This window comes from Canis lupus, chromosome 18 (genome assembly GCF_048164855.1).
Source record: "Canis lupus baileyi chromosome 18, mCanLup2.hap1, whole genome shotgun sequence".
NCBI lineage: Eukaryota > Metazoa > Chordata > Mammalia > Carnivora > Canidae > Canis > Canis lupus.
Window position 1 is genome coordinate 17,481,625 of NC_132855.1, and position 20,900 is coordinate 17,502,524.

Consider the following 20,900-nt stretch of genomic DNA (forward strand, 5'->3'; position numbering starts at 1 on the left):
GCTTACAGAGCCTGGTGCCTTAGACTTGGGGCTGATCAAGAAAAGACAGGCTAGACCAGAAGCCCAGCCAGGGAAACTACTGGACCAGAGGGCATCTCCTGCCTGCAGAGCCCCTCGTTAGGTGATGTCTTAGCCCACAGGTCTCCGGGGCTCTGGGGCCCCTCCACCATCACTGTTCCTACCCCAGCCGCAAAACACAAAGACCTCATGCATCCTTTGCCACAACAGAATGAATGAGTCTCTCTGTACTTGGTATGGGTTTGACTCTTGCTTTATAGAAAGACAATTGCCAGAAATAACGAGCCCAGGGTGCCCGGGCTGACCATATCACAGGCTTGACAAGGGGACAGGTGGCCCAGCGGGGAACAAGGGAGGGATGCAGACAAAATGCGCAGAGGCGGTCAATCCTTGGCAGTCATGGCTCAGCTGGGAGGGAGCCGTGTAGCAGCACTGTGGGCCCTCATCACAGTCCTGGGGGCCCTTCATGGAAGGGGCAGGGAGGTGCTGGATGCTTCTGCAGCACCGCTGGCCCAGACGGGGGTGACACTCTTCTGAAAGACTTGTCCCTGAGGCCTGGGGCTCAGCTGTCACCCCCAGTGATGAGTGGCGGAGCCAGAGGCTTACCCAATGGGAAGGGTCACAGGATGGGCTCTGAGCCGTTCCAGTTCACCGACGCCCCCTTCCACCTAGAAGCAGAGTAGCAGATAAAGGGTTAGAGCTGCAGAGACCCACAGAGGAGCCATCTCTTGCCCTCACTCTCCTGAAGTTCCTGTCTTTAGGGCTGTGAGGATTTCTGGGTCCAACCTCCCTACCTTGCCTCTCCACACTCACGCACAAGCTTACACACCAGGCCCATGAGAAACAAATACACCTAGGACTCCAGAGAGCCATGGAGAAGACAAGAGTGGCAGGTCATTCATTCATTCATGCCCCAAGTGTTTATCGAGCACCTCCCCTGTGCCTTGCACCGCAAGGCCCTCAGCTCATGGGAGTGACCCACAAGCATGTGGATCCAGCCGCCCTCCAGGGGTGCCTAATGGTAGTACTTTAAAGCATGTGGGAAAGACCTCAATAGGGAGAATCCTGGAGTGTTCCAGGTGCTGGAGCCTAGAAAAGGAGGGAGAGAGGTGCAGCACATTAGGACCTGAGAGCCCCCTAAGGATTCTGGGCTTTGCTCTAAGAGCTAAGGGAAGCCAGCAAAGGGCTGGGAGCAGCTCAGTAAAACACAGATTTGCATTTTTGTAAATTATGAAGTCTTACGAGACAGAGAGTATCATTTAACTGTAGTCCAGGCCTAGATACAATTTAACACTAGTTCAATTCCAAAATAAAAGTTATTGGAAGTGAGACCATGAAATGACCCAACACTTATTTTCTTTTTAATTTTTATTCATCCATTTATTTTTTGAGTGGTGAGGAGGAGCAGAGGGAGAGAGAGAGAGAGAATCCTAAGGCAGGCTCCATGCCCAGGGCTCAATCTCACGACTTCCAAATCATGACCTGAGCCAAAATCAAGAGTCAGACACCTAATGGCCTAACGGACTGAGCCACCCAGGCACCCCCCCAACACCTAATTTTCATACGTGGCACACTAGTTTTCTAAAGCAACTCAGAGGAATCACATTTCTAGGGGACGGAATATTCCTGCAAGAGCTGGCACTGGGTATCTAATACATATACATACATCCTGAGATTATAGGGACTAGGAAGCAGATGTTGCATACCTCAACAGCAGGGCGAGGGTGCAGAGTCTGAAACTGGGCTCTAGAAATGCTTTGCATGGAGTGGGGCTTGGGGAGGGAGCAGACTTTTTCAAAACCTGAAGCTTTTCTTCTGATGGAAGTAAAAAATCTTAACAGCCAACAAAGGAAGAAAAAAAAATGGAAGCTTTCCTCATTTTCGCCGTGCATCTGCACTGGAAAGTCCAGTCTGCCTGAGATGGGAACCACGACAGGTGAGTGAGCAGGCTCTCCCTGAGGAAGACTGCTGCACTTTCCCAACTGAATGCTCGGAAGCACTGTGAGGTTTCAGCGCTGGTTGGTTGTAAACCCAACCTTCTCCACCTCCACCAATAGCCCAGACTCCCTCGGAACTTCTTTGTCCAGGACTCCTTTGTCCTTCCTCAGGCTCCTGCTCTTCGGTCTTACATGATGTCCTTGCCTCAGTTGCTGCATCACCGTCTCCAGCTTTTAGGTTGAGAGGGACAGGCTTCCAGAGGCAACGGGACTCACACTTACTCTGCTCTTACCAAATTACTTTCCTCTTGATTGCAGGCAACTCCTTGGTGTCTGTAAAGACTGTATTTTCCTCTGTTGAATATCTTGTACACCTTATACCAGCCCATTCCTTTTCAGATGAGCAAAAGGATCTCTTGTCATTCGGAGAAAAATAATCTTCGTGGTAATTGTGTGTCCTGCTCCCCCTGGAAAGGTTTGGTTGTGGGAGATATTTGCATGTCGTTTTCGAACAATATTACTATTCCCTGGTTCTCCTAGCTCCACCCAGCTAGGGTGTGAGGATCCACGGGATGTAAGACTGTGGTGTCTAGACACAAGACGCAGCCCTGTCCCGTGCTGTACACACCAGTCGACGTCCCAAGACATTTTTATCCAGTCTATATATGAACGCTGAATTCCATCTTTTCATTAAAACGCTCAGCATAAAAAAAATAAAATAAAAAAATAAAAAGCTCAGCATAAAAGGCTGAAATGGGTGGATGATGGAAGAAAATCTGCCAAGCCATGACTGTTACACTGTTTTAGGAAACTAGTCCTTCAAAACTAGCTCTGCATGCTCTTCAGTGTCATTAATAAAGTCCTGTCATGCCAAGAGAGTCCGCTTGGACTTTTTCAAGGGGTTGTATGGCTTTTTGACAGCCAACCCTTTCTCTCCTGTGTGAAAGGCTGGGAGATACCTTTCACACCTGAATCATTTGACCCCTGGGATCCTTCTGGTCACAGATGCTTAGAAGCAGGTCTGGATATGCAAAAAAGTTTGCATACATTCCTCAAGTCTTTTCTCCAGATTAACTGGTGGAAGAACTATCTTAGCAAGACACATTCCAAACATAACCTGTGACGAGACACATAACCCTCTGCTCATCCACTGACCCTGCCTCTCCTTCATTTTGAACCATGTCATGTGAATCAAAATGGTTAGCACCACTTGGTTTCCCTGGCTGGGCGTGGCGAGGAGGATGATTAGGTGATTCTGTGGTGTATGGGAGCTTTCGACTATTTCCTGAGCTGCTATGTGTCAGCACTGGGGCAGATCCAGAGGGATCCATTAGTTGCTCTGGGGCTGAGCCACTTTGATAGACTCCATCAGCGTCAAAGCATCTGTCACTGCTTGAAGAAGAGGCACTGGCACTGTATCTGGAGACTGCCTGACATGGCTGGGGGAAGTCAGACCACTCCTCAGTGGTCAAGTGCCTGCTGCCTGCGCTGTTTGGTGCTGGGCCTGATGATGTCGTCGGGTAGCCCCTATGGGTCCAGTCAGTAGGGAAGATGGATGCAGCTCTTACTTGCATACTGAGTAGGGTCTGTGGGGTAAGACAGGCTGGGAGGGCACTGTGCTGATCACAGGTTCCGAGGGACCAGGGTCACCTATTGCACCAAGTGGGTTAATAGGAGTTTAGCAGTACATAGCAATGTGACCTGGGGCTTAACTGATACTACCATATAACTTGAGATTTTCAACTTTGCTTCTCTGTTCATCATCTTTGCAATTTTGAAGCACATCACTAAAAAGCTTTAATCGTCTATTAAGATTTATAGGTAAGCATCAGCCTCTGTAAGTTTCTTACCAAAGTCTTAGACACTAGGGCTATATCCTGGATCCAGACCTCCCAGAAAGCAGTAGAAAGGAGGCATGGAGGGGAGCAACATTCTGCCCATAGCATAGCTCCAGGCAGGAATCGGAGGCCCAGATTGTGAAGGGAAGAACACTACTGCCCAGACCCAAGTGGTTTCTTGCCCCAGTTGTGGCAAGAATGGGCATGGGGGGGAGGGGCGGTGGAGTCGGAAGTACACCAGACCTCTTGTATCACTGTAAGATCTACATTTAGCCTGGCCCCCCAAACCCTTCCCTCATTCCTCTCCATCCCTCCCAGACTTCACCCTCCCCACTCTGATAGGCACCAAGACGTTCCTGCTAGGAGCTCCCAATCTTCAAACATCTCAGATCCTGGCAACACAGGGTTTGGCTTCCGTGCAGGGGTGAGTCATATTTGTCTACTACTAGACATCTATGCCATACCAACCGTCACGGAGTCTTACGAAACTAGGCATAACCCCCTGCCAACTGTGGGAGGGTTATGCTTAGTTTTGAGGCTTTTTAGGGGTAACTAACGCACCTCATCCCAGCCAACAGGTGCAAGGTGAAGAGAATATTAGAAGCACCAGAGAGAAGCAGTTTACAATTGATAGAAGACCAAAGCAGAGATGTTTTTAAAATGGCAAGGGCTGAGACTCAAGGCTGCTGTGTTTGTGTGGGGATGGATGGTTCCCCGGTGGGAAAGCCCACGGTCAATTACAAGGACAGTAAACAGAGCTCTGGGTATGCAATTAGGGGCTGGCAGAGGGAGGGGAGGGATGAAAGGAGACCCGCAGACAGTGCAGCAGCAGAATTAAAGCTCACTCATCCAGGAAGCTGAGCGTGAGAGTTTCCAGCAGGCTTTCTCAACCCCGGACCACTACACCGTGGGCTAGGTTGGGGGCTGTCTTGTGCACCGTGGGATATTTGGCACCCTCCTCCTCCTCCTCAGTCGCGATACCCTGGTGTGTTGCTAGATAAGCACACCGCTCCACAGCAGCTGCTCCTCCCGGAGCCCCAGCGGCCTGGAGGGGAAGCCCATCTTCGTTCACATGGCACTCCCTTGCCTGTGACCCAGGCAGTCACAAAGCCCTGCCCTCGGCCCTTGCCCTCTCCTGTCCCTTGCTCTCTACCTCCTCCTGATTGTTCCTCCCCACCCCGAGCCTCACGTGAGCCCCTGTGGTCTTCACAGGAAAGGGAATGCTCCTGCCTCTCTTTTTTCAACCTCCCACCAGCTCAGAGAAGGGATCTTTCTACCTAATCAACAGATGAGGAAACTGAGGTTTGCAGCAGGACCAAGGCTTCTGGAGGTCATACAACGTGACAGCAGCAGAGCCAGGACTCCACAGAGATTTCCAGATTCCTGATCTGTATACTTCCCTCGCATCATGGTGTTGAGTGTTCTGGGAACCCAATGGGCAAGTGTGTGGGGGTTGCAAGGCAGGGAATCAGGAGAGGGCAGCTGGGGCCATGGGAGGACCAAGGGAACCCTCCTTTGGTGGGTGAGAGGCACTGTGAAGAGATACCTGGGCAAGAAGGGTGTCAGCACAGGCCCCCCCACAGGCGGACATACAGCCTAGTGACCTGCGCACTCAGCTCCAGCCCCTGGAAGGCACCGTTCCCAGCTGAAATTATATTTTCAATTTCTTCTCTGAGTCTCCAAACAGAAACATCTGTGGCCTAGCCCCAGGCCCTGGTTATGAGTTCTTTCCTCTTTCCTCTGGACCACTGACAACTGTTTCATTTTCTCCCACTCTGGCTAGGCTGGAAGCTCGAGAGGTCACTGTGTGTCTTGTTTGGAAATGACCATAAATGAGTCTGTTTTTGCTGAGATGGTTAGAGAGCAGCGGGAACCGGGGGGTGGGGTGGGGGACAGACCCCACATTCCTGACACAAGTGTAGGTAATGGGAGACTTGCTGAGGCCCAGACATGAGTCACACTTGAGAGCAGAGGCGGCACGGGACCTGGGATCGTTTGACTTAGGATGCTCTTCCCCAAAGGCAAAACCAACAATCTGGTCTTGTGTAATGTCACTGTGACAACAAAGCCAGGTGGCGGGAAATCACACAGCCCGCTAGGTGACCTTCCACTGGGCTGGGACAGCGCAGGTCTATGCTCCAGGACTTGTGCTGTGTGTGGCTCAAGGTATGGCCTGGGGCACAGAGTGACCTCTATCTGTGAAAGGAAGGGTCCTATCAGGTAGCGTCTAAGGGCCTTCCCGTGGATCTCAGCAGGCTGCCAGACAGCCAGGTGTGTGGTGTGCTCCATACTGGGTCAGGGTGAGCATCAGAGGTCCTTAGGAGGTAACAGAGCTAGGTTTAAGGGTAGGCAGCACATCTCTCCCTGGATTAAGACAGAGTTGATCATGAACTTGACTTCTATTCAATTGTGAACTCTCTGAGAGCAAGAACTCATTCTTATCTGGCTGTTTCTTCCAGCCCAGGGGTTCCATGAGGTTGAAGTGATGGGCCCACTGGTCTGGTCCAGCCCATGGTACGACCTGAGATGTGGCCAGAGTTCAGGTCATGGCACTACATGCACCCCTCATTCATGTCAGGGTGGGGACCTCCTACAGGCAGTGGGGCTCATCCCCAAGACGTACGGCCCTTTCTCCCCAGGGTCTTCACTGACCTTGAAGGCTACTTTCCCAAGTTTCTCCCTTTGAGCTGTTCGAGAATCTGGGATGAAAACAAAACGCAAAGCCTTTGTAATCCAACCCCTCAGAATAGGATTCCAGGAGACTGGGCCTGCTGTTTCCCATTACAGTGGTATGTTATCTGATGGGTACTGGCGGGAGAGGGGGGAAGCAGCATTCCCACTAGTCAGTCACCCACTCAGCTTTTCTGAGAATAATTCTGGGAAAAATCTCACCGCATTCACTGCCCAGGTGGACCCACCATGGTGGGGCAGGTGGCAGAGGCAATAGAAGAGGCAGGCAGCTGGTTTCAGGAAACTCCTAGCAGAGGATGGATACCATACCTGGGGGAGGGAGGGAAATGGGGTGGGGCAGCCCACAGACCCAAGAAGGAAGGGCCCCTGGCCCGGTGTACTATAGCAGGCCAGAGGCTAGAGGCTCAGCACTTCACCTGACATCTGACTCACAAGGCAGCCAGAGCGGGCCGGAGGGGTAGCCATGGCCCTCACCAGGCACCACAAGTCCAGAGCATGGTGCTGGGAACTCCCCAGATATGCGAATTTTCAGGCCCCACCTAGATCTCCTGAACCAGAACCCCTGGGGGTAGGATCCATCCATGTGTGTTTTACCACAGCCTCCAGGGATGCTTGCTAAAGCTTGAGGACCGCACTCTTCCCAAGGGCTACAGATGGATGGATACCATAGAGGGATACACGTGTCAGAGTATCGATCCCCACACCCAGCAGGGGGCTGGTGGAGTCTGGGCCAACAGAGGCCCCAGGCCAGTCGTCCCTCACCCTGTGTGCTGCACAAATGTGATCTTCTATCTGTAACACAGGGCTGGGAAGCACGGCTAGAGCCTTGCCTGACCCCCACGGTGAGCAGGAACAGAGAAGGGCAGGGCAGGGACTCAGCGTGGACCACACAGCCCAGGCCGTTGGCCCGCTCCTGGCTGTAGGCAGTGACCCCAGTTTCCCCCATCACGTCACGACACACAGCCACAGCTGGGAAGGGCGGGGCCCTGAGAGAAGGGGACAGAAGAGGAAGAGGCGCTCGGGGCCCAAGCTCACACTCAGATGACTCCGGACTGAGCTCCCTGACAGACCAGAGCCCTGAGTCACTGTCAAGCATTGGACAAGTAGGGCTGAGCCCAGAAAGTCCAACCCACTGGGTGAGTCCTGCAGTGGAACCGTCCTTGGGCAAAGAGGAGTTATTCCAGATGGGGCCGTTGGAGAAGCGCTGGGTGGCGGTCTCCTCAGATGGAGGCCTCCAGGGTCGGGGAGGTGGGCGGAGCCTGTGCCCAGGGTGTGGTCCACAGCCCCGCTTGGCAGGCCCACCTGCAGGAAGGATGCCCTGTGGCCTCCCACCCTGGCCTGCGGAGGGTGCCAAGGCCAGTGTCACCTCTTTTTTCCAATGCTGCCCTTCTCTCATCACCTGGAATGAGTGGCCCTTTGTACATGAAAGGAAAGCGACCTGCATGGGCCTTTAATCCTCCCGACGAAAGAAAAGCCAGCACATGACCCCACAAGAATGCTTTGTCCCTGGCTTGGTGGGCGGGTAGGCGGACAGATGAACAGATGGACGATGGGGCATAATGAGGATGTCCCAACCAACGTCTCCTGCATCCCCACCTGGTGTCGCCACTGTGACCGTGGCTCCAGTCAAGGGCTGGCTAGCCTACGGGTGGGCAGCACCTCGAGGCTGCAGGCGAACCCCCAATGGTCAGAGCCCCAGGGCCCAGCATCGTCCCTGTCCTCCACCCCAAGCCGATCTCTTCAGAGTCGGGGCCACAAGGTTCTGCCTAAGGCCACGAGGCCTGGGCGGCTCACACAGGACCAATGAGAGCTGCTTACAAAGCACCAGCAGTATACCCAGCGCTCTTCACAACCCTGGGCTTGGCTCTCCCAGCTGACAGTGTGACGGACAGATAGGTGAAGTCTAACAGCTCATGGCCAGAAAGCAGAAAGGACCGGAAGTCTAGAAGCCTTACTTACCACATGGGAGTCATGGGAGTCATAGTGCTTCCCTAGGAGGAGGCACTGGGATACACACCTGCTCCTGCCACTGTGGCTCCTGGAGGCTCCTGAGGCCTCCAAGTCATAACCCAAAGGCTCTGTGAAGGGCCTGCCTGAGGCTGGTGGGGAGAGGGGCCAGAGCTACAACCCCAGAGCCCTCCAGAGTACTGTTCCCAGCCCTGGGACCTGGTCAGTGGGCTCCTGAGTGAGGTGACCCCAACTCACCCCAAGCCTGAGCTGAATTAGAGGAGTCAAGGGCCCCCATCCCTGTGTCTGCTCGGGGTTCAGAAGGCCCAACCCACACCACAGGATGACTGGGGCCTCTCCCCCCTGATGCAGAGGGCACGCCATCTCCGAGCTACGCCCTGGGGGCCATAGGCCCTCTCACCTCCCTGTCCTGTTCAGACACTGCCCCCTGCCCCTCCCCAACCTGTACCCCTACCTGTCCTTCCTGACTGGGCCTCACTGCCATGAGCAAGGAGGGACCCCAAGAGGCACCTACTCACACCACCATGCGTATCATAGGGCAATCTCAGGAGCTGTCTGAAGACACGTCGCCTCACAGATCACATGCCTCTCCACTTAGGCCACAGAGACCACAGAATGCTACATACAAACAAGCCCCGAGCCCCGCGTCTTTCCCTTCTGCGGAGGTCCTGCCTCACTACGGACTGGTAGTTGGGGCAATCCAGAAACACATCCTCCTCCCCGCAGGTCTGACGACTTCCAACCACCACACCTCCCAGCCACTCAGGTGAGCTTCCCGAGCCAGAGACTTGACTCACCTGGTTCTGATGCAGAGCTCAAGGGGCGGGATGAGGTCATTGTCTTTGTCCTCAGGGACGGTCTGGGTGGTGTCTGTGGGCCAGGAGAGAGAGGCATCAGCCCGGGGCCTGAGCCTGCTTGAAGGTTGGCACCCATGACCCAGCTCCCAGCACCTGCCCCACTTATCATGGCTGGACCCATCCTTGCTCCTGCCCATTGGTTCTCTCCTGGACCACAGCACTCCTCATGGCCTCCCGCCTCCACTCCACTCTCCTGATCCCCGTCAGCCACTAGAATAGTTCTTTCTAAAAACACATCTGATCCCACCTTTTTCTTGCTCCAAAACCTTCCATGGCTCCTCAGTGCCTGCCCAAGAAAACCCAAACTTGTCAGCACGGTATTCCATACTCTGCTACCACAGAGTAGGTCTCAACTTTCCTTACACCTGTAAGGCCATCAGTTTCTCAAGGCCCGGCTCTGGCTCCTCCTGTAGGAGGAGCACAACACAGTCTCTGGTCCCCTCAGTCCAGACACAGGTCTGCGGGTCTGTGCTCTTCTGTGACTGCCCAGAGGATGTGTGAGGGCCGAGAACACAGGCCAGGGGGGTGGCGCACCAACGGTCAGCCGGATCTGCTCCTGCTGGTTGGCCAGACCGTCGTAGTAGTACAGGTCAAAGAGCCTCTCGGCCCTCCAGTCTCGCAGGAGCTCGAGCTGCAGGCTGAAGAGGACGCTGAAGTGGCTCTCACTGCACACCACCCAGATGGGGAACTTCGGCGTCTTCAGGAAGCAGCCCACCTGGGAGAGGGAAAGGAAGAGGGAGCAGATACAGAGGCCTGTGTTAGCCCCAGGGAAAGGGCCCGAGCATCCTCCATCTAACCCAGGGTAGGGCTGGGGTCTCTCTGGGTCTCTGAGAGAGACCTGCTGGGGATCACGGCCCTTGAGCCATGCTGAGAGTCTCTTGCGCTGCTTGCAGACATGGACTCATCTCCCAGAGCCATCCCCACCACTCTCAAGGCCTTTCCCTCACACACGGTAATTGCTTTAAGGTGCCCCAGCCTGAAACCCACGAGTCCCCACTGCTTCCTCTCCCACACCTAGCTGGCTCACAGTGCTGCCCATCCTGCCTCCAGAAGCTCCCCTGCAGCCAGCCACTCCTCCCCAAACAATGACCTCCTGATTTTTCCACACCCCCACCCCGCAGCTGCACCAGCCTCTCACCAGCCCTCGAATACGCCAGCACAGCAGGCCCCTGTGCCTGTGCATCCACCATCCACCACCTAGAGCACTGGGTGGAGGAGACACCTCTCCTCCCCTTCCAGGTCCTGCATCACCCAAATGACCCAAACAAGTGAACACAAATCCCCTCCCTCTGGCTCCCGGGTGGGGGGTTACTAGGGAGTAGGTACTAGGAAGCAGGTACTAGGTACCAGGTACCCACCTGCAGTACACTACTGCCTCACCCGGCTGCGCCAGCCTGCCCCCTGCACGCTGGACTATGCCCTTAGCACCGAACGCTGGGGTTATAAGTCAACATAAGCAAATGTTTGACAAATGCAGGTCCTCATGCATGACGTGGAACTCGAACTAGATAGAACTTTACCTTGAAGAGAGGTGGGCTTGGAGCCATGGGGAAAAGGGAGAGAGGGCCTCTGGGTGAGTAGTCTTGGGGGGCGGGGGGGTTCCAGGAAAGAATGTCCAGAGACATCCAGGGACTAGCAGGGTATTAGGGAAAGAGCACAGGGGACGGAGAGGATAAGAAGCTGGGACTTTCTGATGACTCTCTTAGAAAGCTCCTCAAGGAGGACTTCTTCCATGGCAGAGGAGTGTTTGTGGAAGGCAGATGGCATGGAGCATGCCCTAGGACCCTCAGTGCTGCTGCTGTTCAGGGTAGAGGAGTGACAGGAACCCTCTGCAAAGTCCAGCTCAGGGGCCTGGATGGCTCTGCCCCTTGGGCCAGCCATCCCTCTATGTGCTCTCTCCCTGTCACCTGTGCCTCCCTGGGGCAGCACCTCTCCCAACCCTAGGCCCTGGTTTAGTCAGCTCTGTGCATGCCATGGGCCAGGCTGATTCTGGCCTAATCCCCACCAGCCCCAGGGAGATGTTTGCATGCTCAGGTATTTACAGCCACAGCCTGCGGATTAAGGAAAGAATGGGAATTATTTTTCCAGTGGGGAGAAGGGCATACTTTCTCTGGCCTGTCACAGAAGAGTGGCCGAGCAGTCTTCCTGGGGCCCCTCGGAGACCTCCTGGGAGCAGACTCTGGGCTGGGGTGTCTCAGACAGGGGGGCTGTGCTCAGAAGGCCCTGAACCAGGTCCCTGGTAAAAGACTTGCCCATAAACAGCTGCCTCCTCCAGAGGGCCAAGCATCCTGCCCCGCCCCCACCTGGCCAGTAGGGCCCTCACCCCAGCCCCTTGTGACATTAAAACGTGACTACAGAGCTCTCTTGGTGGATGTGGGGGAATTAGATGCCTTAGAGACGGGGCTGGACGTGCCTAAACCCTACTGCAAACTTGGCTCCTGTTCCAGGCTCAAAAGAGGCTTTTCTGGCGAGGGCCTCACCTCGAACAGTGAGCCTTCTTGGGGACCCAGGGCTCGTTTGCTGCAAGGAAAAGAGCTGTGCAACCTGCCAGGGGGCAGGCGTCTACATAAGCAGCCACCCTGAATTTTCCAGCAGAGGGACAAAAGGGCAGCTTGCCATTTATTTATTCAATGGTCAAAAGATTGCAGGCAAAAAAAAGCTGCCCAGAGACTTTATAAATGAGTTTTCTCATTCAGGAGCCCCCTCCAAGTGGGTGACATTTTCCAAAGATGAAATTCGCTTCCTCTGGGTTTGGAGGTAGCTGGCCGAAGGCCCTCGGGCAAGGAGGGAAGGTGGGGGGCACACTTCCTTCGGTACAGTCTCAGGCTTGCTCCTGGCAGAGGTGCATATGGCACCATTAGGAATCACGTGTAAAGGCGGATTCTTTTTTTTTTTTTTAAGATTTTATTTATTCATTCATGAAAGACACACACACATAGAGAGGCAGAGACACAGGCAGAGGGAGAAGCAGGCTCCATGCAGGGAGCCTGACGTGGGACTCGATCCCCAGACTCCAGGATCACACCCTGAGCCAAAGGTAGATGCTCAACTGCTGAGCCACCCAGGCATCTGCAAGGGGGATTCTTAAATCCCTTTGCAGAGGTGAGGTGAGTGACGGCCCCACACCCAGCTGTGGACCGCCAGCTTAGAGGCCCTAATTTGAAAAAAAACAATGTTTGGTTGCTGGCAGTCACCACCTGTCATCTCCAAGGGTAACTGTCATTCACTGTCATGACTTACGCTTCGGTCCCAGGCACTGTGCTCGACCATGGGGGTACAGCAAAGGAGGAAACAAGGCCAGTCTTGTCCTCAGGGGGGCTCACCAGATTCATGGGGATGACAGAGAGTAAACAAATAGTCATACAGAGACATTTGCACTGCACTGCCCTGAATCTACGGTGCAAGCAGAGTCACCTTAATTGTTTGTTTCACTAAGAAAGAAAGCTGGCCATCAAAGTCTGACACGCCCTCGACTGCAAGAGTGCCTCCAAATCTCAGAAACACTCAAAAGTGTGAAAAGTTTGCATCTCAAAAGCAATGAAATGGGACACTTGGAATGAGGAGGCGGCCTAGGAAGGAAAGCATGATGGTTCCATGATGGAGAAGGACAAAGTGGCAGGGGACCATGAGAGTGGACCCCTCTTTAGATGGCTGATTAGGTCAGGAGAGGCTTCCCTTGAGAAGTGACAGTTAAGTCAAAAGGTGAAGGGATGAAACAGTAGGGACAGCGCTCGTGGGGCCTTGCAGATTGTGCTAAGTTCAGGGTTTCGGGCTCTGCCTTAGTTAGCTGGGGCCGCCATGACAAAGTCCCACAGACCCGGTGGCTCAAACAACAGAAATTTGTTTCCTCACAGTCCTGGAGGCTGGAAGTTCCAGATCCAGGGGTGGACAGGACTGGTTTCTCCTGAGGCCTCTCTGCTTGGCTTGCAGATGACCGTCTCCACTGTGTGTGTCTGTGTCCTAATCCCTTCCTCTTGTAAGGACGCTAGTCAACTGGATTAAGGGTCACGCAGATGACCTCATTTTAACATAATCACTTCTTCCAAGGCCCTGCGTCACATTCTGAGGTACTGGGTGTTGGTGCTTCAATGTGTGAATCTGTGAGGGGATACCATTCAGCCCCCAATGGCCTCAGAGGTTGGCAAAACCACCGACAGGAGGGAAGCAAACAATGATGTGATTCAGTCTACTCTTTTAAAGACCACACTGGCTTCAGTGAAGGACCAGAAGGGGGTGGAGACAGAGGCCAGAGGCGTCACAGGTGTCCAGACCAGCACCTGGTGCCTTGGACCATGGCAGAAATGGACAGACTGGAGAAAGGACTCCAGGTAGGAGCCACATGACCTCCTGGTGGTTCAGGCATGGTCCTGGGTTTGAAAAAGTTGGGGCTATTTGCGGAGCGGGGGGGAAACAGGAGGAGGACGCTGCTGGCAGAGCTCTTCCTGCCAGGTTTAGTCTCTGCTCAGGTCCCTTCACGGGGACAGCAAGGAACGTGCCCTGCAGGGCATGGGAGAAGGGCTGCAGTTAAACACCTGGTCCCACGCTGTCCTTTCCTGGACTGCCAGTCCCCGCCTCGCCCCCCCACCACAATCACCTTGAGCCAGCGGGGGTTGGCCTTCCAATTGCAGCCCCCTATGTGAGCTCTGCGGTGGCGAGAGTGAGGTGCAATTCAGGTGGGCAAGACCGGCCCCCGGGGGTCATGGAGAGCCAGCAGAGGTCCAGGAAGGACAGCCAGGCTGGGGCGGGAGGCTGGCTAGTTCAGCAGGAGTGCGTTTCTCGGCCCAGAGGCTCCTCTGCTTCCCCAGCAGGCACATCCGGAGTGCGGGTCATCTCATACGCTCACTGATGGGCAGGCCCTTACCCCCAGCGCACACATACTCAGTGAGGGCCCCAGAATCAGGCTCCCAGCTAGAGCCTGTAGTGAGAAGCCCCGGATAGGCTGAGTAGCAGGCAGGCCCACTTCTGCCTTCTGTGAGAGAAAGTCTAAGCCTTACAAGAATAGCCCCACTGTGGATGCCAATCCCCCAAGCTGTCCCAAGTACCAGATCTTCCCCATGGCCACACTGGTGCTGCCCAGCAGAGGGGGACCAGGTCTGAGCATGGATGCCAAACCTCCTGGATTCCTGCCACACCCAACACGGCCAACCATGTAGAACCAGAGGAATTCAGTGACAGAAGGGATGGCAGGTGGTGGCAACAGAGAGGACAGGCTTTGTCTACGCTGCCAGACCTCTACCTTCTCCTTCAGAGGCCCAGTCCTCAGTGAGCTCTGGGGAAGAGGGTCGGCCTGAAGGTCCTTCCTTAGAGAGCTTGCAGCCCCAAGGCAGAGGAGCAAACATCCTCTTGCTGCAGAAAGATACAAGCCGCAGTCTTTGGTCAAGCATATAACAGCAAAGGGGGGTCTGTGTGAAGTCAAGAATTTGGAAACTTGTAGGGCCTGAACTTCTTCAATCAGCATTTTATTCCAAGGGAAGGACGACCCCCAACTGATGTTCCCATCAATTACCCTCCACGGACCGAAGGAAAATAGTTTACTTTTTGACCAACGCCCTCAACACAAGAATGAAACCAGGGCTCATGGTAAGCCTGGGGATTCCACGAGCCCGGCCAAGGTTACCTCTCTCAGCCCATGGAATTTCGGGCTGAATGTTTTCAGAGCCCACCCAGGGCTGGATGCTCAGGGGCCCCGGTGCTTCTCTTGGGCCACGTGGCCACATTCCTGGGCTCCCTCCTGACACCAGTAAATCAGGGAGGGAACCACTATCGTTCTTTTCTCCCCAAGTCTCTGGAGACCATGAGTCGGCTTTCTGTCCTTGGGGGTAGGATCTGGGGACGCCGGCGCACCACATGTTCCATTAGCAACAGGACAGCACACCTGAACTTGCGACATGAGAGAAGGGCACCATGAAACCAACCAGAAAACAATGTCTTCTCTGAAGATACAAAAACCGAGACTCACAGAAGGTCTAGCAGCAAGCTGGGACAGGGGCCCAGTGCTAACCTCGTAGAGACATGCAGCCACCCTACCCTGCCCAGCTTCACAGAGGCCTAGCCCTTTCCAAGACCCTGGCTGCAGGGACAGAGGAGAGAAAGGGACCCGTACACCAGCAAACAGACTGAGTGGCCTGTTAGGGGTTGAACTGGGCCCTCAAAAAGACATGTGGAGATCCTAGCCCCCAGAACGTGACCTTACTTGGAATTAGAGTTGTTGTAGGTGTAACTAGTTAAGAGGAGGTTAGTGGAGGAGAGCAAGCCCTTAGCTCCACGTGACCGATGTCCTTATAAGGAAAGGAGAAGGCACATGGGGAGAAGATGGCTGTGGGATGACAGATGGGAGAGATTGGACTGGTGGACCCACCAGCCAAAGAATGATGCCAAGGATTGCCAGAGAACACCAGCAGTTGGAAGGGATGAGAGTGGATTCTCCCGATGGGTTTCAGTGGGGACACAGACTTGCTGACATCTTGATTTTAGACTTCAGCTGTGCGAACTTCTGCTCCAGGACAAATCTCTATCGTTTTAAGCACCCAGTTTGTGGTGCTTTATTGTGGCTGACCTAGGAAGCTCTGACAAGGCCTGAAACTTTCGATCCCATCCCTAGAGAAGACCCCATTCCCCTGCCTCCAGCCAGCACACACATACACCCTGCCTCTGCTCAGACCCCCAGTCATACTGTAAATCCCTAGGAGTCCCTTTGAAACCGCCTTTCCCAGAACACGGTTTGGGCTGGCTTTGGGCATGAATTACATGCCAGTACTCAATGGCAGTGAGGTTAGACTTCTTCCCAAACCTTCTGTGATTGAGAATGGACCAAATTCTGCCCGGCTCTGGGAACCTGAGTTGAACTTCCTTTCCCCTGCCTTCCTTCTCACTGTCCCAGGGAGCGGCGCCCCTCCATCTCCAGAGACTTGAGCTCCCGGTACCTGGCACACATTGTAGTGCTCAAAGAGAGATAAGAATCCAATGTCGCTGCGTGCAGCAATGCCTTTGAGTAGCGTGATGTTCCCGTTCCCAGAATCCAGCTCAACCACGTCGTTGAAAACATTGGACACAGCTTTCCCGGTCAGGAGCAGATTGACAAGTTCCTGTAGATGAAAGAAAGGGGAAAGGCTTGTTCAGGGTTGATCGGGAACAAGAAAAAAAAAAAAAAAAAGGTGAAAAAGGAAGGAAAGCAAGGAGGGAGAGACCAAAATCACAGGGGGCTGGGCCTTCGGGTTCCCACCAGCCCGCAGGGAAAGCTGCCAGGGGTTCCCAGCCAAGCGACCCTCGGAACTCATCGTGATCTTTACTTCATGGGCGTTCACTGGATGACAGGTGTGCACAGGCCCCTGTCCCGAGCCTGGGTGGCAGCAGGAAAGTGGGGGTGTCCTGCTGGAGGGAAAGAATGGCTCCCAATCTCGGGCATCCGGGTCTAGGGCAGGGATCAGGTGCGTCCCTGTGCGGCTGAAACACAATGTAGGATGTGACTGGGACTATAAAAAATGTGTGCTCGGAGCACTCCAGGGCCAGGCGGGCACAGGACCACATGGCTGAGTCAGAGCCACTTTGTAGAGAAGCCACATTTGGGTGGGTCTTGAAGGATGGCATTTTTTTTTTCATAAACTTTTGTATTTTGAAATAATTTTAGACTCAGAAGAATTTGTAAAAATAGTACTGAGTTCCTGTGCACCCTTCACCCAGCTTCCCCCAACGATAACATCTTACACAACCAGCACTGGTTATCAACACCAGGAAGCAGACAATGGGGCAAACACCAAGAATGCAACTCTAGGCCTTATTTGGATTTCATAGGCGATGCGGGGTCTTTGAGCAGGGAGGGAGAGTGGAAGCCTGCAGAGGCAGACAGGTGGAGGTGGCGGGGAGCCCTGGTCTGGGTTCTAGATCTGCCCCTGCCCTCGTTGGCCGAGCGCCATCACGCACTCGTTGGCCATGTGACTTGTGCCGCACAGCCAAGAGGCCAACAAGCCTGCTGACCCCGGAACCGGGAGACCAGTGACCTGTGGAGCCCTGTTCCTCTGGCGGTCTCCTTCAGCCAGAGCCTTCTGCATCAAGGTGGCAGGAGAGGATTTACCAACTACACAGCTAGTTAGTAACAGAGCTGGACTTCCGCCTACATTTTCAGGCTCCCTGCCTGGTGTCCTTCCCTCACCCCTCATGTGTTACCCTCAGGGTAGCCCCTGGCCACGGAAGGTCCCAGATGAACGGTGGCCACTACAAGCCTGCCGCACAGCTGAGGAAGGATCTGAGTGAGCCCAGCCTTGGCACTTGGGCGGGCGGGACCCTCTGTCGGGCCCGCCCTGTCAGGGCTGGTGTGCGTGGAAGGCCAGCAGGCAGCAGTCGCCCCCATGGTACGTGGGAATAGCCGTGATAGCCCTTTCCCAGCATAAACTCTGGAGGGAAGAGTTCACAGAAGTGTTTTCCCCTGAATTGTAACAGCCATGCCCCAGTTAATAAATCCCTCCGTCAACACCAAGACCCCTGCCCCGGTGACAGTAAAAGAGGCCCCCTCTGATGGCCACGGAGGGAACCCCATTGGAGGGAGATAGCGAAAGGGCCCCATTGTGTCCTTACAGAGGAAATGAGAAAGAATTTGGAGGAAATGTCTGCTCTGAGATACTGCACCTCAGGGGCAGTGGCCCCGCTAAGAAAGGCGCGGCGTTTTTCAGATGGGTTCGAGTTTTCCCATGTGGTTCTCAGGGGAAGAAAAAGGTTCTTGCTCCCCATCTGTCTCAAACCCTCCTCAGCACAAGGAAGCCCACTTGAAATGGGGAAGGCAGGGGAAATAGGCTGCTCCCTGCCCCAAGACTCAAAATCACGCCGTGGCAGAGCATACTGGTCATGGAGACCCTTGCTATCCAAAGTGTGGTCCATGGACCAGCAGCATCCCCTCTGGGAAGCCTGGGAGAAATTCAGAACTTCAGGCTCCAGGCCAGACCCACTGAATCTGAGCCTGCTCTTCCACAGGACTCCCAGGGGATTCATGTGCATGCACGTCAAAGTTCAAGAAGCAATGCTTTATGGGCACCTGGGTGGCTCAGCGGCTGAGCATATGCCTTCAGCTCAGGGTGTGATCCCAGGTCCTGGGATGGAGTCCCGCATTAGGCTCCCTGTGAGGAGCCTGCATCTCCCTCTGCCTGTGTCTCTACCTCTCTCTGTGTGTCTCTCATGAATAAATAAATAAAATCTTAAAAAAAAAAAAAAAGCAGCAGCAGCAATGGTTTAGTCCATGCTCTTTGGTCTACAAAAGAAGGAACTGGGGCTTAGGGAGAGGAAGAAGATCAGCCCAGCTCATTCGTGTGTGAAACAGTGAACATGGCTCAGAACCAGCCCAAGATTCCGGTCCAGCATCTTCTACACACCCCCTTGGCTGTCCACGCCTGCTTATATGTCTCTTTTTGCCTGCTGAGGGAGAAGCTCCCACCAAGAAGACAGGCCCCCCAGAGAGGGCATGAGGCCATCCCAGGTAGATAGGAAGGCAGCTGCTCACCCTGAGGACTTCCTCTAGGAAGGTGGGCTTCAGCCAACCCAGCAGCCCCTCAGCTTCCCGGCACAAACCTCAGGCCCCGAGCTGGCCCCTGCCCGGTACCTGGCTACGTTGGCAGAACGGACACAAGTAAGCCAGGACCCTCAGGACAGCTGGGTCCTCGGTTGCGCCCAACAGACTCCACAACTCTGCCCAGCCTGTCTGTGCTATACATGCTGCTCCGTGTGCATCAAGGGTCAGAGATAACTATGGCCTGGTGGCCATTCTGGTGCCTGGTCATGCAGAGAAAGGCACAGACGGAAGCCAGGTGCAGCATCTGGTGCCTCATCCTAATGCTCCCTGATAGGATCAGGAGCAGATCTCCTCCCTGGTGTCACTGGCTGTCTGGTGGGAGGATCGATGATGTGTGTAAGGGTTCCTCCTGCCCCATGAGACCCCTCAAGGTCTCTCGTGAGGCTGCAGAGGTAAGGGTCATTGCCAAGATGGTGCCCTGTGCAAACATAAAGGGTGCCATGGGGCTCTGACTGGGGCTCTGGGCTGTGTGGTGCCTGGCTCTGTCCTTTGCATACCCTGCAGTGCCAAGCACACAGATGAGGCACAGCAAGTTCTCCAGAAGTGGAAGCTGAACTGAGTGGCCTTTCAGGGTCTCCTTGACAGTGAAGTCCAGCAGAGGCTGGCATGTGAAAGCTGCTTGGAGAAGGGTGGCAGGGGCCAAGAAAGAAGGCAGGAGGAAGGAAAAGAAGTGCCCTGCTGCCCAGCGCCCCACTGCACCCCCTGACCTGGGTGCAGTATCCATGTGCTCCAATCAGGTGGCTGGTGGGGACATCAAAGTCTTGGCGGACACTAGAAAACACAGAAGAGGTGGTATTAGCATGCCTCTGCCTGACTCAGGCCTCCTGGGCAAACCTCACTGGGGGACCAGGGGCTCCCTCGGGTTCCAGGCTGAGGCCCAGAATTCTGGATCTGGGGGCAACTCAGGGCTCTGCAGCGCATGCTCACTCTGCTCTGGGCAATGGCCTCCATCTGGCTTCACCAGGGCCACCACCAACATGCAGAAGAGTGATGCAAGCATGACACAGCAGAGAGGCCCCTGAATTTGGGATCCAGCATCCCACATTCACACCCCAACTGCCACTTACCAGAGTGGGAACTGGGACAGCCCCTTCCATCTCCCGGCCTTAGTCTGTGAGCCCGCTCAGTGGGATTGATGGTCTCTAACACCTGCTAGAATCCTAATACAACAGCTGCCACCACCTGGGCACAGGCCTCATACCAGGCCCTCTACACACATAATTCCCCAAATGCCAAGAGGAAACCAAAGCTCAGAGAAGTACTGACTTGCCCAGGGCACTGGGTGTGTGGGCTATGGAGCTGGTGGGGGACCCAGCAGCCAGCCTTAAGTCCTGCGCTCTCCCGACCCCAGGTCACCACAATGGCTCTACCCTCAGAAGGGGGCCCCCCAAAAGACATGTGGTGAAAAGCCCCTTTGCCAAAACACATCCCTCAAACCAGAAAAAAACGATTTCTTAGGGCAGTATGGAGCTGGGGACCAGGTGTCATTGTTGGCAGGGCTCTGTCATATGTGAGGCCAGCACCAGGAGGCAGCCCCACCCCTCCACAAATCTCAAAGCTCTCCCACCATCTAGAAAGCCCAGGTCTAGGACACAATTGCTTTTACCTACCCCCACGTAAGTCCTTCGGGAGACCAAGTGTTATTGTTGACCAGAACCGTGGACGGTTGGACAGGAAAGAGCCACCATCTATGGAACGCGCCTGGAGGACGCCAATTACAGCCCTGCCCCCAGCGAAGTAGGATCACTATATTTTATAGACATGGAGAGACTCAGAAGGGCATCGCTGGAGGTGACGGGAGGCTGCCGCACAGTCCTGGGGCACGCTGCCAGCCCAGCGCTGTGCCCATGGCCCGGCCTGCCCCCTCCAGCCCCACCCCAAAGAGACCACAGACAGACAGCCCAGAGGAAAGGGCTCAGCAATCACAATGTTTGTTTTCTCTTTTAGTGGAAGAGAAGAGAAGCCTGGTCTCAATTTTATGCTTTAAATCTAAGATCTGCCATAAGTCCACAAACCTAAAACACCCTGGTCCTGT

General features: G+C 54.5%; 1 protein-coding gene across 7 annotated transcripts in view; it reads right to left on the reverse strand.

Moving 5' to 3' along the window:
- Positions 1-255: 255 nt before the first annotated feature.
- Positions 256-20,900, reverse strand: part of MINDY4 (MINDY lysine 48 deubiquitinase 4) — a 104,265-nt gene continuing 83,620 nt past the window's right edge. The window contains exons 14-20 of one of the 7 annotated variants that reach the window (XR_012010713.1): positions 19,573-19,636; positions 16,233-16,394; positions 9,844-10,024; positions 9,250-9,322; positions 6,686-6,793; positions 6,446-6,492; positions 256-686 (exon numbers count right to left, since the gene is read on the reverse strand). Coding sequence is in view for 5 of the 7 variants with exons in the window: in XM_072783593.1 (XP_072639694.1) it covers positions 2,245-2,422; positions 9,250-9,322; positions 9,844-10,024; positions 16,233-16,394; positions 19,573-19,636 (658 nt within the window). In the remaining 2 variants the exon portion in view is untranslated. Of the gene's footprint in view, positions 687-1,380; positions 2,423-6,445; positions 6,493-6,685; positions 6,794-9,249; positions 9,323-9,843; positions 10,025-12,560; positions 12,628-16,232; positions 16,395-19,572; positions 19,637-20,900 lie in introns of those variants that run through there. The other 6 variants (XR_012010712.1, XM_072783594.1, XM_072783595.1 and 3 more) reach the window with 6 other exon arrangements.